Here is a 15947-nt window from a genome sequence, read left to right on the forward strand (position 1 = left end):
CACTCAGACGCCCCAGAAACAAACTACTTTTAACATGGACCCTGCTTTAAAATAACATTTCACACTAAATCTTACAAAGCACTAATTTGTTAATCCCATAAGGTATCCTGACAAATACCTATACATACTAAACTGATTTTTGTCAGAACCTCATTAGACTCAAAAATTTGTTTCTAGTATTTGTACTCTGTTACATGTTTCAGTTTTCAAAACACTAAGAATAGCAGTATATTCATACCAGCAATATTCCAGGATATAAAAGAACCTGTCAAATCAAACAATCATTTAGGATTTGTGCAAACACATAAAGATATTTAGGGGCACTTGGGTGGCTCAGTTGGTTGGGCGTCCGACTTCAGCCCAGGTCATGATCTCGCAGTCCGTGAGTTCGAGCCCCACGTCGGGCTCTGTGCTGACAGCTCAGAGCCTGGAGCCTGTTTCAGATTCTGTGTCTCCCTCTCTCTCTCTGACCCTCCCCCATTCATGCTCTGTCGCTCTCTGTCTCAAAAATAAATAAACGTTAAAAAAATCTTTAAAAAAAAAAAAGATATTTAGCTGACAGGTCAAAATCAGAACTGTAACCATACTGACTAGTACATTTAATAACTAAAATACAATTTCATTTCATCAATAACTATTTATTGGACAACAATAAATGTGCTGGCCCCTAGAAAGAATATAGGATGCAAGCAATAACACAATGAAGGTATCAACAAAAATGATACCTACTGCACATTTATAGAGTGCTTATTATATGCAAGACATGTATTAACTCATTTCATGTTCCCAACAACCCTAGGAGGTAGTCACTAGTATCCTCATTTAACTAAGGTACCAAGAAGCTAAGTAACTTGCCCAAGGTCACAAAGCTTAGTATTTAAACCCGGGCACTCTGGCTGTCATCTCCTGACTTAGAAGAGTTTCTAATCTAATAAAGGTATTAACGCAGTAACATGTAACTTATAATAAGGGGGTATAATTTTCAAATGCCAAAAGATACAGTGCAATGGGTTTCAGGGTTAGGGAAATGCAATCTGGTTGAAAGAGGAGAATCAGGACGGTTTCTTGTAGGAAGTAAGAGGGGCTAGATTTTGCTGGTAGGATAAAATTTTAAAAGCATGTTTTTCAAAAAACATCAAAATTCAAGACATATATCTCAGTAATTTTCATAAATCTCTCAACAGTGGGCTGTAGCAAGTTTTATATAAATGAAAATATTCATATCCATGGCTACTTTATGTATGCACGGTTCAGTTTGGTCCTACTAAACAAAAGAATATAGCAGTAGTTATTGCTTCCACACCTAGAGATAAAGTAAGCAGAAGTATGCAGTAAGACAGAAAGAAGACCTCTGTTTACTTACACTACACTTATATCCACCCCTTCTTCCACCATATAAATACCAAATAATGCTCAGGAGAAAGGTGTGCTCTTTAAGAATCCTGATGTGGAGGATTATGTCATTTTTGCTAATCATTTGCCATCACTGCCAATCATAATCATTTTGCCCTAGAGACTTTGTACAATGGAGAATGTTTGTACAAAATTAGGTTTTAAGCTAACAGTATCTGGACAGAACACTTTAAAATCTGTGTAATAAACCACACACACACACACACACACACACACACACACACACACACACACACACACAAAAATAGGGTGCCTGGATGGCTCAGTCAGTTAAGCATCTGATTCCAGCTCAGGTCATGATCTCATGGTTTGTGGTTCAAGCCCCACAACGGGCTCTGTGTTGACAGCTCAGAGCCTGGAGCCTGCTTCGGATTCTGTATCTCTCTCTGTCCCTCCTCCACTCACGCTCTGTCTCTCTCTCAAAATAAATAAATAAACATTAAAAAAAATGAATCCGTTTTAAAAGTAGATGTCTTCTGGAACCTTAATTTATAATAGATATTTAAATATACAATTTAATACTATGTTTTTCACAACACCCTATTTTCAATACAATTTTTTCTTTCCAAGTTGGGCTACCATGGTACTCTAGTACCCCAGAAATGTACTGGCTCTCTCCCTTCCATTTCAGCAAAAAATTGTGGTACCTCAACACTAAGATGCAAAAAGTTTATGTGACTAATCAAAAGAAATGGAAAATAAAAAAGAGGAAACCCTAAAAAAGTACTTAAATAGTTTTCATGTAAAATCCAAGTTCACCCATTTAAAACTCCCTAGGAACCAGATGATAAAAAAGTACTTCATACTATGCACTCAGGGCAGGGCACAGAATTGACACATGAAAGCAAACAACTCATCTAGGAACAGCAACTAATACAGTCAAATGTGGCTAAAACAAAACTGGCCTGGGCAGAAGACAAAAACATTAAGTTAGGAATTTAAAGAGGATAGACTGATTAAAGAGGTTAAAGAGGATAGACTGATTACATATAAGCATTTAGCTCTGCGGCTTCTCAAGATATTGCTAAAATAAGAGTAAAGAAATATTTTGGAGAGCCTAAACCTGTAAGAAACCAGAAACATGGTTTTAGAAACCAGAAAGCAGATCAAATGGTAATGACTCTACATCTGAAGAGGCTGAATTCTACATTAGCTTAGAAGAAAACCAGACAACATTTATACCAAAAGACCTCCTATACTCCCAGAAGTGATGTTTCCAGGGTTGAGGCAGAGAAAATATACCACGGGCTGAAGCATAATGTGGTGCCAGAAAGTAAGTTAAGTGCTCAAAAAGCAAGGATGAACACACCAATGCCAACCAGAAAGAGCTTCCCTGGCCAAGACTGGAACAGCTTAAAAAACAAAGCAAATAAAATAGTATTGGGTTATAACTGAACGAATACAATAAATACCCAGAAGTCTATATCGATATAAACATGTAAGTAGATATATGGAGAATAGGGATAACTCTTCTTCACAGAATTCCAATGAATAAACACAGAAATAATGAGGAAAATAGAAAATTGCTATTAGAATGCACCAGTAATAAGACAAGATCCATACATGGATGCTAAAAATTAGTAGGCAGAATAAGTTTAAAAAGAAACAAGATAACTGCATACTCTCCAATATTTAATAATTACTAAAGAGGAAAATAGTAACTTTACAAGTGGAGAAACCCAGCAGACACCATACCCAAGAGATCAAGGTTAACGCATCACTAGCAGTACATCATATTCCCCAAGACCCCCCATATGATGTACTGAGGACACATCACATCTGTAATATCCCTCTCTTTAATTCCTAACCTCATGAGAGAAGTCATAAATCATGAGAAAATGTCAGACAAACCCAAATTAAGGGCCATTATACAAAATAACTGTTCAAAAGTGTCAAGGTCAATGAAAGAAGGAAAAGGTGAGGATCGTCGCAGATAAAAGGAAACTAAGGAGACAAGACAACAGAATGCAGCATAGGATCAAGAATTTGGATCTTGGAACAAAAAAAGCCCATTAGTGGAAAAACTAGTTAAATCTGGTTAATTTCTTACTTTTGATAAGTGTTCATAGTTACATAAGATGTTAACATGAAGAGAAGCTCGGTGAAACGTATATGAGAATTCTCCAATCTTTTTCCAACTTTTCTACAAAAAAACTTTAAAGGAAAATGGGAGGGAAAAAAAAAAAACCCTGAAAGGCACAGAAGCTGGCATTTTCAGACACCGTGGGAATAAGGGTGGGGTCCAAACTAGAAGAACAGATTGAAATTTAAGAGGCAGTGAGAACCCCCAGGCCCCTCTTTTACTCCTTGACCCTCCCTGGCAAAAGGCCAAATGACCTCGGAGAGCATGAAACAGGGTGTCTCTGCACTAGAGGACGCCAGGCTCAAATGAATGTGAGGAATGCCATACTGAAACCTGGAGAACAAATGAAAATGTATTTACATTCTTTTACATCCTTAATGATTTTCCTACTCAACTCCCAAGCTTGTCCTCTCCCGGCATAAGATCAGAAACCTTTTCTGGGAAATCAGTCTAGCACAAGACAGAAGATGTGTCATTGGTAATCTGCAAGGAAGTTATTCAACTATATCCCTCTACAGGGAAAATCATAATCACCCACTTGTAGGGCTTCTAAGCTTTTTAAGGCACCTCTTTTAAGAGCTGACTTGGAAGGATCACCAGCCATCTCATATGAAAGACAAAGCCCAAGCAAATAAACACAAAAAGGAAATCTGGAGGAAAGGGGGAATACGCAGAGAGGAAAACTATACTAATTTCCCAACAGGAATAAGAGAAGCATTGCATCCACAAGTCAGAAACAGAATATTTAAAATTTTTTCAGGAAAAATAAAAAGAGTGCTTGGAAATTATAAATATGATGGCAGAAATAAAACCTCAGTAGAAGAACTGTAAGATAAAAGTTGAGAAAAATTTCCCAGAAAGCAAGGGGAAAAGAAATGTAAAATAGATGAACACAGACAAGAAAATTAGAGAAAGCAGTCAGTAGGCCCAACGACTAAACAACAGGAACTCAAGAGAGAACAAAGAAAACCAATGGAGGAAATGAAAAAAATACATTTAAGGAAATTTCCCAGAACTGATGAAATACATTTCTGAACGAATAAGACTACCCTGAACTCAATAGAAATGGATTATAAAAGACCTATACCTATTCCCGCACATAATACAGGAATTTCAGAATTGTAGGCAAAAAGATTCTCTAAGCTTCCAGAAAGGAAAAAGAAAGTTTCAAAATAGTGGGAAAGAATCTCCTAAGCATCTGATGCCTCAACAGCAACACTGAAAAAAAGAAAGCAGCGGAGCAATGTTTGCAAAATTCTGAGAGAAAATTTTTTTCTAACCAAGAATTCTCTGTCCAGCCAAACTCTATAAAGCAAGAGAAAAGAAACATTTTCAGGCATGTGAGGTCTGGGAAAAATTGTATCCCATCCAGAGACCACTACTGAAAGTGGTCCTCCAAAATGAGAAAACAAGCAAAGAAAGAAGACATCAGATACAGAAGGAGGAGACCCAATACAAGAGAGACCTGAGGGGGTCTACTAAGATGACAGTAAAGGCAAATCTAAGACAACAGCTGCAATTCAAAAAAATGTAAATAAAAAATTAGTAGGTTTGAACAAAATAAGACGAGATTTACACACTTGAGAGAGAGTCTGGACTAAATCACAGTTTCTCAACAGTGTCACTAGTGACACTTTGAGCCACATAATTCTTTGTTGAGGATGTCCTGTGCAGTATAGGATGATGTTTGGCAGCACAGCTGGCTTCCACTACTAGATATCAGTAGCACACTCCCTGCCCTCCTTCCACCCACCCAACACCGCCAAATGTCCACTAGGTTGTCCCCTGTTGAGAACCCCTTGGCTAAATGAAGTACACAGAAAACTAAACAAAAGCCAATTTAAACAAAAACAAAAACCATTAACTCAGGGAAAACAAGATGTACTAGAAAGGAAAATAATCACAGCAAACTACAGGGCTCAACTATGAATAGCTTATAGTCACATTGAGTACTGATGTAACCAAAGTACTTGCAATATGACAATACTGGGAAGATTAAGCAGGATTGAGAAGTGTGTCTCTGAGTGGCTGGGGAGAGCAGTAAACCATATCTTCCACTGTAAGAAGTCAGTAGATAATGCCTTAAACTGAAAAACCAAGAAGGAACACTACTAGCATGCTATTTTGAGATATGGAGATAAACATCAAAAAAATGAGTTGAAAGTGGTTGTCTTTGAAGAGCCTGAAATAAAAGGGAAGGAGAATTTGCAAACGACTATGTTTTGTCAATAATCTTGCAGAACTATTAAACTCTTTTAAATGTGTGCATGTATAACTTTGATAAAAATTAAACTTAAAAAAAAAAATCAACTGAAGCTGGATTATGAAGTACTTTCACTGGTGAAGGCTGTGCGTGCAGACTTAGAACCAAACAGCTTTATAACTTTGAGCAAGGTCCTCAACCTCTTTAAACCTTACCTTCTTCATCTATAAGATAATGAAAAACAATAGCTGTCTTAGAGGGCTCTTACAGGAATTAAATAAGATAACATATGTAAACTGTTTAGCATAGTGTCTGGCACACAGTGTTTATAAACAATACCTATTATTCACTTGGCAATCAGAGGGTAGTAACTATAAACTTTCAAAGTAAGTAAATCATAAATTCACCTGTTTTAGAAACTAACTGACGTTGTGGAGAGGACAGCTTAGGAAAGAGAACAGCCTACAGGTCAAAAAAAAAAAAAAAACCACCACTTAGCAGGAATACATTTGAATGAGAAATGTAGAGCCACAAAGTGAAAAGTAAGGATACAAGTGATGAACTAATTTAAATATAAGAAAAAGGAAAAAGGAGGAGTCAAAAAAAAATCTCCCAACTTAAGCAAATCAATAGATGCTGACAACACTAACTGAACAGAACAGGAAAGAAAAGTGTTGAGAGGAGAACATGACGAGAGAGATAGAAAAGATCTTGATATTACCTACATTCAATTTGTGGGTCTTAAGAGTACAACCAACTAGAGATATCGAGTATGCAGGTGGAAATCTGAATCTAGAAGAAGAGGGGTCAGGAATGGAGACAGAAATGGGTATATTACAATGAAACGCTGAAGCCACGCAAGTGGATCAGATTACTCTGTGGCAAATACACAGAGCAAGAAGAGAGGGAAAAGATAAAAATCAGCATAAAAAACAATACCAAAAATTACCTCAAAAACTACAATTAGTTCATTTAAATTTCTTTTTTTTAGTACTGTACATGCCCATTGTTGAACTATGTAAAGAAAATCTAAATATAGCTCAATGATCCAGATATCCAAGAACAATAATTATTATTTTAGAGTATTCCTTCTAATCTTTAAGTGCGCATAACACTAAATTGTCCATTCTTTCCCTGACAAATTTGGAATCATACACAACTGCATTCAGTTTTTTTGCTTTATTAAGTGGACATTTCCCCAATGGTGTCTGAAATACTAATGATTTTTATTAAACACTCCAATATATGTAAACCACGGTTGTTACTTGACATAACTACCAAACTGCCTTTTACTGGTAAAGGAAAATCAATACTCCAAATATTTTTTTAAAGGCTAATTTTTAAAGAACGGCCAAAACCAAGAAAGATCATCGCAGCTTATTTCCTCAAGTAATTAGGAAACATAAAATTAAAAGAATATTCATTTGACATTGACCGTAGTAAATACTGATGGATTTTATTAAACACCAGATAATAGAGGGGTGCTTGGGTGGCTCAGCCAGTTAAGCGTCCAACTCTTCGTTTCGGCTCAAGTCATGATCTCACGGTTCGTGAGTTTGAGTCCAGCATTGGCTTCTGTGCTGACACAGCAGAGCCTGTTTGGGATTCTCTCTCTCTCCCCCCTCTTTCCCTCTCTCTCTTCTCCTCCTGTGTGCTCCTTCTCTCTCAAAAATAAATAAATGAATAAAAGAAAAACAGGTAACAAATAAAAAATAAGTTGTTTTAATGTTTTGGGAGTTCTCAGGGAGCCTGGGTGGGTGGCTCAGCTGGTTAAGCATCTGACTTCGGCTCAGGTCACGATCCCACTGCTCGTGGGTTCGAGTCCTGCGTCCAACTCTGTGCTAACAGCTCTCAGCTCACAGCTTAGAGCCTGGAGCATGCTTCAGATTCTGTCTCAGTCTCTCTGTCCCTCCCCGGCTCAAGCTCTCTCCCTCTCTCTTTCTCTCTCTCTAATATAAACAAAAACGTTAAAAAAAATAATGTTTTGAGAGTTGTCAATATCAATGGTCTTCATATAAGACCTCATATGTGAGGTCACTGTGAAGCTCAAATGAGGTAATATATACAAAGCCCATATAACAGCATCTGACATACAATAAATGTTCCATAAATATTGGTTATTACTATCACTACCATTAGTTCCAAATAGAAGCAGTAGTTACTGCATAGAAAAGAGACAGAAAGAAATGCACTGAGATATGAAACTAAATACTCTTTTGTCTTTTCTTTCACTTTTCCATCTTCCCTACATTTATACACTCTGGACATCACTTTAAGTACTATGGTTAAACCATTAGTAAATATGTACCTTATCCTTAATTACACATAAGACACTTGAGGGAAAAATGAATCTCTATTTCCTCTACACATTCCTTACATGTCACAGTACAGTAATATGCACAGTGAGGACTCAATAAATATTAGTGTCACAAATCCTTATAAAGAAGGAGAATAATAAAAGCAACAAAGCAATAAATAAAAATTGGGATAATAGTAAAAGCAAGAGATCTGAAAGCCAATATTAATACAATTCAAAGAGATAGAATAGAATGAAAAAGTGAGGTGAAAAGCTTTACTGTTAACCACAATGAACAGATCACACTCTCTTTGCTCTTCTCTAGGTACAATAATTTAGGAGGGATACTAAAAACACTGGACTGTGTCTAAAAGAGAGCAACTGAGAAAAAGTTAAAGAACTGAGGACGCTCAGATTGTAGAAAAGAGGACTGACTTCCTACTCCCCTCTCACATCTTCAACAATGAGAAAAAGCTATCCTATGGGAAATGATTTAGGATTTCAAAGGCAATCATCAAAAAATGGCAGGTATAGAGGTCTAGACTTCTTTCAGCTCAAAAACTTAAAATAACATCTTTTCTAAGGCAAAGATGTTATCAGAGATTAGTCATGAAAATGTTCAAACAAAGGTTGGAAAACAGCTTGCCAACGGTGCTGTGGAAAACATCCAAGTAGGGGATAACTGGTTAGAATTCTAGGTTTCTTTACAACGCTGTCACCACATCAATGAATATTACTGAATATATGTTCCAGAAAGGATACTGTCCTAGACCTATAATGTATACAAAAACAGAAAACTGAGAAACACACACAAAGATCTCTGCTGCCAAGGAATTCATAAAAAATAATATAAAAATGTGGGGGCACCTGGGTGGCTCAGTCGCTTAAGTGTCCGACTTCGGCTCAGGTCAGGATCTCATGGTTTGTGAGTTTGAGCCCCACATCGGGCTCTGTGCCAACAGCTCAGAGCCTGGAGCCTGCTTCAGATCCTGTGCCTCCTTCTCTCTCTACCCCTCCCCTGCTCGCACTCTGTCTCTCTCTCTCAAAAATAAACAAACATTAAAAAATAATAATAGGGGCGCCTGGGTGGCGCAGTCGGTTAAGCGTCCGATTTCAGCCAGGTCACGATCTCGCAGTCCGGGAGTTCGAGCCCCGCATCAGGCTCTGGGCTGATGGCTCAGAGCCTGGAGCCTGTTTCCGATTCTGTGTCTCCCTCTCTCTCTGCCCCTCCCCCGTTCATACTCTGTCTCTCTCTGTCCCAAAAATAAATAAACATTGAAAAAAAATTAAAAAAAAAAATAATAATAATATAAAAATGTATATTACAGTTTGAGACCATAATAGGTGTCACCAAGCACTATTCATTAGTTGCCAAATGAATTCCAGTCATATGTAAAGGTCTCCTAAGAAGGAGAAGTCCCTAAGGTTAAAATGGTCATAAAAAGATTTTTACAATAAATGAACTATGGGGTGTTTAAGGAAAAATGTATACAAAGAGTCTGAACAAAGAAGTAGCAAAGAGGTGATAGTACAAATAGAAGTAAAAAGCAAGTTACAGAGAAACTCGTTTGGCTGCATTAAAAACTTGTTTCATGGGAGAAGAGATAAGCTGAAAAGGAAGGTTGTGGCCAGAATCAACTGTACTAGGCCTTGAATACAAAGCTAAGTAGTTTCAAATTTATCCTGTAGACAGCATCTATAGTAACTACTCAACTCTCCTATTGCCACAGACAACAGTAAATAAATGGCATGGCTGTGTTCCAGTAAAATTTTATTTATAAATACTAAATGTGAATTTCATATATTTTCATGTGGCACAAATTATTCTATTTATTTTTTTACAATAACAGCCATATAAAAACGGGCTACGAGCTGGATTTGACCCACAGGGTTTACCAATACCTGTACTACACTAAGCTGCCTTCTTTGGAGTGGTCTACGATACATTTGTCCTGGAGCTTCAGGGATGAGAATAATATATTATTCATTCAACAACTACACACATGCATGAATGCACACACCCAACCAAGATCTAAATCTAGTAGAGGTAAGAGGTTCCCCATACAAAGGTCCTAAAGACAAAACGAAACAAACAAAAACAGAATCCTCTAGATTGTTGATAATAAGCCATTAGAACCAAAGCAAGTTTTTTTTTTTAATTCTACAATTTATTTTCACATAGCAAATTTATTTAGTTACACACTACTCTTCCAGACCCTCCAGGTTACACAGAGGGATCTATAAATTAGAATATAATCAAGGAACAGTGCAGGGATGTGAGTTCCAGTCCTCACCCTCTAATTTACTCATGTGATCCTAAACAAGTCACTTTCAATCCTCTGGCCCTATGTCCTCATCTCTAAAGTAAAGGGATGTAAGTTACTAGATGATCACTATACTCTCCCTCAGCGTTAGCACTGTATAATTCTATTCCTACTACAAAGACCAGACAGGAGATGACAAAGACAGAAGTGATAATTAAGGACACAGAAAAGGCATTGACTAAATGAGCAGGCAGATAAGACAAACAGATAGGAAAAAAAACAAAAAAGTACAATATCACCAAAAGCAAATGCAACAGAACACCCAAGGAAGAGAAGCAAGTAAGAAGAATTCAGAAAGAGTATGGCTATCAAAAAAGAACTAGGTAGCTAGCTAGCTTAAAAAGGCAAGAACTTCAAGTGACAGTCTTAAGATGTGAGACTACTGTGCATGCTTCCAGGAATCATGAGAAGAGCCAGGGAAAAAGAACAGCCTGAAGATGAATCTAGATGATGGGGGGTTGGGGGGGAAGGCATATGTTCCAAAAAATATAGAAGAAGAAAAAACTGGGATGTGCTTGAAGCCTTAGGTAAAGGAGTTAGTCTTAAAGGAGAGGAAATTAAAATCCAAACTTTGGTAAAAGCAGCATTATAGTATCAGCTTTTACACAACAGATATTTTCCTGCGAAGTTATATATCCATAACGTGTTTTTAATACACCAATCAGGGAAATCTGATGTTGCATTTTCTTAACGTTTCACCTACATTATATTTTTCTAATGGTCAAAAAATTAAGAAAGGCCTAACTTTGGTTTTTGTAAGAATGAAAACCAGCAGTATGTACCTCTAAAAGAAAATGCATGTTGTATCTTTCTTATAGCAACTATTACTTCGATCCTTGCATAAGAGTTACTTAGGTAATAAGGTACCTCTCCCCTACATGAAGCTCAAGGAACATTACCAGTGTTCTCTTTCTTAGTAGCTTTGAAAGCTTCCAAGGCAAGAATTCTGATTAATTTATCTGCTTAGCCACTTTGCACAGAGTTTGTGATGTTCAATGAATAAATACTGACACATGATACCGGAGTTTTTAAAAAACTGTGCTTGCAAAACAATATCATCTGACAAAGTTAGAAAAATATTTTTATCATAAATAACTCTAATATCACTTTTGCAGTGTCAGAGCTTGCTTAAGTAACAACCAATTGCTACAAAGCAACTAAAAAAGCAAAACTAAGAATTTTTAAGGAACATCACTTACAAATACCAAGATTCTACACAGCTCATTTCAAAAAGACACTGCCTCTATTTAAGGTATATGAGAATAAAAATCCAAAGCATTAGCCTGATGATTAACCAGTTAAAAATACACATTTGGATACGCTGAAGATATTTATAAAGCCAACAGAGATACTATTAATATGTTGAAATTCACTGGCCAGTGCTGGATTCTACCATTAACCTTCTACTACTATTCAAGAGAAGCCAAGATGTCAAGGCTTCTCATATCACTTGCTTTTAAGAATTCAAGAAGTCACCCAAACTAGCATACACAACCCAACTACAAAAAGTAGTTCAGCTCTCCATATGGTAATGTTCGGCTATCTCTTACCTTTACATGAAAGTCACATTAACTTTTTCAACGATCTTCGATAGGCCCCATTTAGGCAGGCCAACGGTATTCACCGAGTAACAGGAGTTCAAAAAAGTCCTAACAGTTAACTCTGTCCTCCCACAGATCTCAAGTTGGGTGTAGATTTCACAAGCCCCGAAAGCTACACACTGCCACTGTCAAAACCAGAAGAAGCACCGTCACCCTGTCGTGCCCATTACCAACTGTTACAGAATTTTGTCTTCAAAATTACGTTGGCTCAACATGTTAAATAAGTACTTAAAAGGCCACTTTCTTCCCCCAAAGCTGGACCTGATCCCTTCCACTCCGCTCCTTTATTTGTCCAGCCCGACAAACGCGAGAAAGGAGGTCTCGACTCCCCAGGCCCCTTAGATCCAGTCAGGTCTCCCAACTGCTCACCGCACCCACCGTACAGCCCCCACCACACACCTCCTCCTTCCCTCACAGCCAGGCCCGCACAAGAGCTGGGCCCGCAGCGGACCCCTCGCCCGGGCCTGCTCTGCCTCGAGCGGACGCAGGCCTCGGGCCTAGCCTCCTCCGCTGGCCCCTCACCTCTTTCGGGACCAGTTGGTTCTCCTCGCCGGGCACCATGGCTCAGACTCCGGCCGCTCCTCTCTGCCCGGCCGGGGGAGGGGGCAGGGTGGTGGCGGCTTTCTAACTCAGGAGAGAATAACAGCGGCAGTCATCCTCTCCACCGTCTGCGTTCCGGCAACCGCGGAGGCCTCAGACTGGGCCTCAGACACCAGCGCGCAGACACCGACCCACGGCTGCTCCGCCGCTGCCGCCGCAGCCGCCGCCGCCGCCGTCGCCTTCGTCGTCGGCCCCTCCCCCAGCCCGCTGCAATCAATGGAAAAATGGCGGCGACCGCTCTCGCGAGAATTCGGACCGTCGGGCTCCCAGCCCCGCGCCAGGCGCCCAAGGTGCCGAGGCAGCTGTCGTTCGCGTCTAATTACCTCACCTCTTACTCAGCCCCGGGATGTACAAAAGTGGTTCAGCGGCCCTGCAAACGCCTTTCGTGGGAGGGATTCTGGACCGTCCATCTCGGGACTCCCCCTGCCGGCAGGGAGAGGGCCAGGCCTCAGAATACTCCATGCCTTCTGGGGCTCTTCGGTCCCGCTGCCCACCAGGGAAAGAGTCGAGCCGAAAACTCCTTCTCTGACCCTACCGCCCCCCCCAATACGGCTCTCCCTTCCTGTTAGAAAAGCGGCTGAACTTCAGCCCCTCTTCACATAGCCCTGGCCTCTTTCTGGAAGAGAAGGCGTCACGGGCGGTCTCTCGGCCTCCGCCCTCAGACGCGGCCCCAGCCTGAAGGAACTGCGTTTTCTTTTTCGCCTCTCCCTACCCTCTTGATGGCCCCGGCTCGAGGGACCTCAAGGCCATTTCCTGCGACGGGAGGCAGCAGCCCTCGTCTCAGAGAAACGTTGTTACTCTCCACGCACCTCCCCCGCCAAACACACACACACACACCCTCCATTAGAGGGGCACTCTCCTGCCCCCTTTATGGGAACTTCCTTCTCCCGACAGGTTCAAGTCTGGGACTGAGATCGCTTCTGCGAGTAGGGCTGCGGTTTGAACATACCATCTTCTTTAAGAATGTTTTCAGAGTACTTAAATCTCCTCTGTCAGCATTGTGCTCTGTTTTATACTAAACAAATTAGGCAATAGATATTTTTCCAAATCTCACTCATGAACCTTTATGAAGCCTCATCAAGGGGTCCCTCGTGAAGACTTCCGTGGGTACAGAGATTTTGCACCGTGTTGAGATAATATAATCCTGCCATATTCCTAACACCCACAGCGTTAACTACCTGTACTTGTGCTCTCCAAACTTTTATTTTTAAATTTTTAATGTTTATTTATTTTTGAGTTTATTTATTTATTAGCGTTTATTAATTTTGAGTGTGAGGGGCGGTGGGCAGAGAGAAAAGGAGACAGAATAGGAAGCAGATTCCAGTCTCTGAGCTGTCAGCGCAGGGCCCAGATGTGGGGCTTGAACTCACCAACTGTGAGATCATGACCTGAGCTGAAATCAGGGGCTTAATAGATTGGCCACCCAGGGGCCCCTCTCTAAACGTTTTTTGATTGCACTCCCCTATTAGCAAAAAAAAAAAAAAAAGTGTGTAAGTCTGTATACTTGTATAAGTCATATACACATCCTGCTATATGTGACATAAAACGTTTTTAATATGTAAAAAGGATAAGATAAACATTTAAAGGTAACTGTAAGAGTTATTTTTTATATTAATGGTAGAAAGAATTCTTGTTAGTCTCACTAAATATATTTAGTGAAAGCAATATGATTGACTGGGTTTCAATGGTTTTTAAAATCGTTAATACCTTCTGAAGCAGTTATTAAATTGTCTGATTCAACGTTCAGGCTATTTCTGTACCTCATTTTAATGGCTGTCATAAGCTGGAAAAGATAACTCACAAAGATATGTAAATCTTAATGGAAGAAGTACATCTTTGGCTGTTCTTACTAATGCAAGTATCCATTTTTATCACTTCCATCCACCAATCATGAAAAGTTTTTATTGAAATTCAACTAACTTTCTATCTTTCCTCATGTCAGCCAGAAAATGTTGCATTTTAAATTGTTAACAAATGGGTTCAGAACTCTTTGGAATTCATTGCTTGGAAGAGTTTTCAATAGCTTAGAGAATTCTGCCTTCAAGTTTTAATGTACATGTGTAAGATGTTTTTAGGGTACTGACCTTGACCTTGTCTTTATTTAAAATTTTGATATTTTGTTCATCATAGATGTTTGCATTAATTTTGAATTTTTAGGGGGCACCTGAGGGGCTCAGTCAGTTAAACGTCCAACTCTTGATTTTGGCTCAGGTCATGATCACGTGGTTCATGAGATCTGTGCTGTTAGCACAGAGCCTGCTTGGGATTCTCTCTCTCTGTCTCTGCCCCCCACTCCAAAAATAAGTAAATTTTAAAAAAAAATGTTGTAGTAAGATACTATTTATCTTGATTACTGAGGTTGTGGCTGTCCTCTTAAGTTTTGCACCGGAGGGGAATGCCTCACCTCGCTTACCATTGTCTCAGCCTTAGGTAGCACACAAACCATTTATACATTAAACTCCTGTAATAGAAATATTTCCAAATCATTGATTTCAAAATGTCCTTCCCACTATTTAATAAGATGGTTTCTGTACAGCTCATGCTAGAAGTAGATATGTCATCTCTCCTATCACCTTTTTTGCTTATGTTTGTATTGTCTTCGACTCATGTTTTCTTTCCAGAAATCTTTTTCTAGCTACTTTCATTTTATTTATTTATTTTTAAATAATTTATCTTTTTGCTAGCCTAAATTTTTATTAAGTGTGTTAGAAGAGCTAGCAACATTATATTCCCCTACATTAAAGCTTTTTCTATATATTAAATATAATTTGTCAAATTGGTTTCCATTCGACACCCAGCGCTCATCCCAAGAGGTGCCCTCCTTAAGGCCCATCACCCACTTTCCCCTCTCTATTTATTTATTTTTAAGTAGGCTTCACGCCAAGCATGGAGCCCAACATGGGGCTTGGCCTGAGATCAAGACTTGAACTGAGATCAAGAGTCAGTCACTTAACTGATTGAGCCACACAGGCACCCCTAGCTTCTTTCCTTTTAGTGAGGGATTAGTTTAATGAAATAATAATGTCATTGGTAAATTTTCTTAACCCAGCACACATAAACTGGAATAAATCACAGTATATTAAGGAGCGCCTGGGTGGCTCAGTAGGTTGAATGTCCAACCTTTGTTGTAGGCTCAGGTTATGATCCCAGGATTATGGGATTGAGCCCTGCATCAAGCTCTGCTCTGAGCATGAGGGCTGCTTAAGATTTTCTCTCTCTCTCTCTCTCTCTCTCTCTCTCTCTGTCTCTCAAAAAAAAAAAAAACCAAAAAACCACACAATAGATTAAAATCAAAGAAAATGAAAAAAATCCCTGAATTATTCCCCACATTGCATAACTCATAATTTTTACTCATTAATAGTGAGATGCCAGTGTCAATCTACATATTAAATATTCATAAGACTTAGTTTTTTTATGTTTTTAGATA

General features: G+C 39.1%; 1 protein-coding gene across 2 annotated transcripts in view; it reads right to left on the reverse strand.

The window, feature by feature from the left end:
- Positions 1-13014, reverse strand: part of USP47 (ubiquitin specific peptidase 47) — a 107892-nt gene extending 94878 nt beyond the window's left edge. The window contains exon 1 of one of the 2 annotated variants that reach the window (XM_086677967.1): positions 12443-13014. In XM_086677967.1, the coding sequence (XP_086534093.1) occupies positions 12443-12481 (39 nt within the window). In that variant the 5' untranslated portion in view covers positions 12482-13014. The remainder of the gene's footprint in view (positions 1-12442) is intronic. The other variant, XM_025928482.2, reaches the window with a different exon arrangement.
- Between the last annotated feature and the right edge of the window lie 2933 nt (positions 13015-15947).

This window comes from Puma concolor, chromosome D1, assembly GCF_028749965.1.
Source record: "Puma concolor isolate L17-30 chromosome D1, mPumCon1.1.hap2, whole genome shotgun sequence".
NCBI lineage: Eukaryota > Metazoa > Chordata > Mammalia > Carnivora > Felidae > Puma > Puma concolor.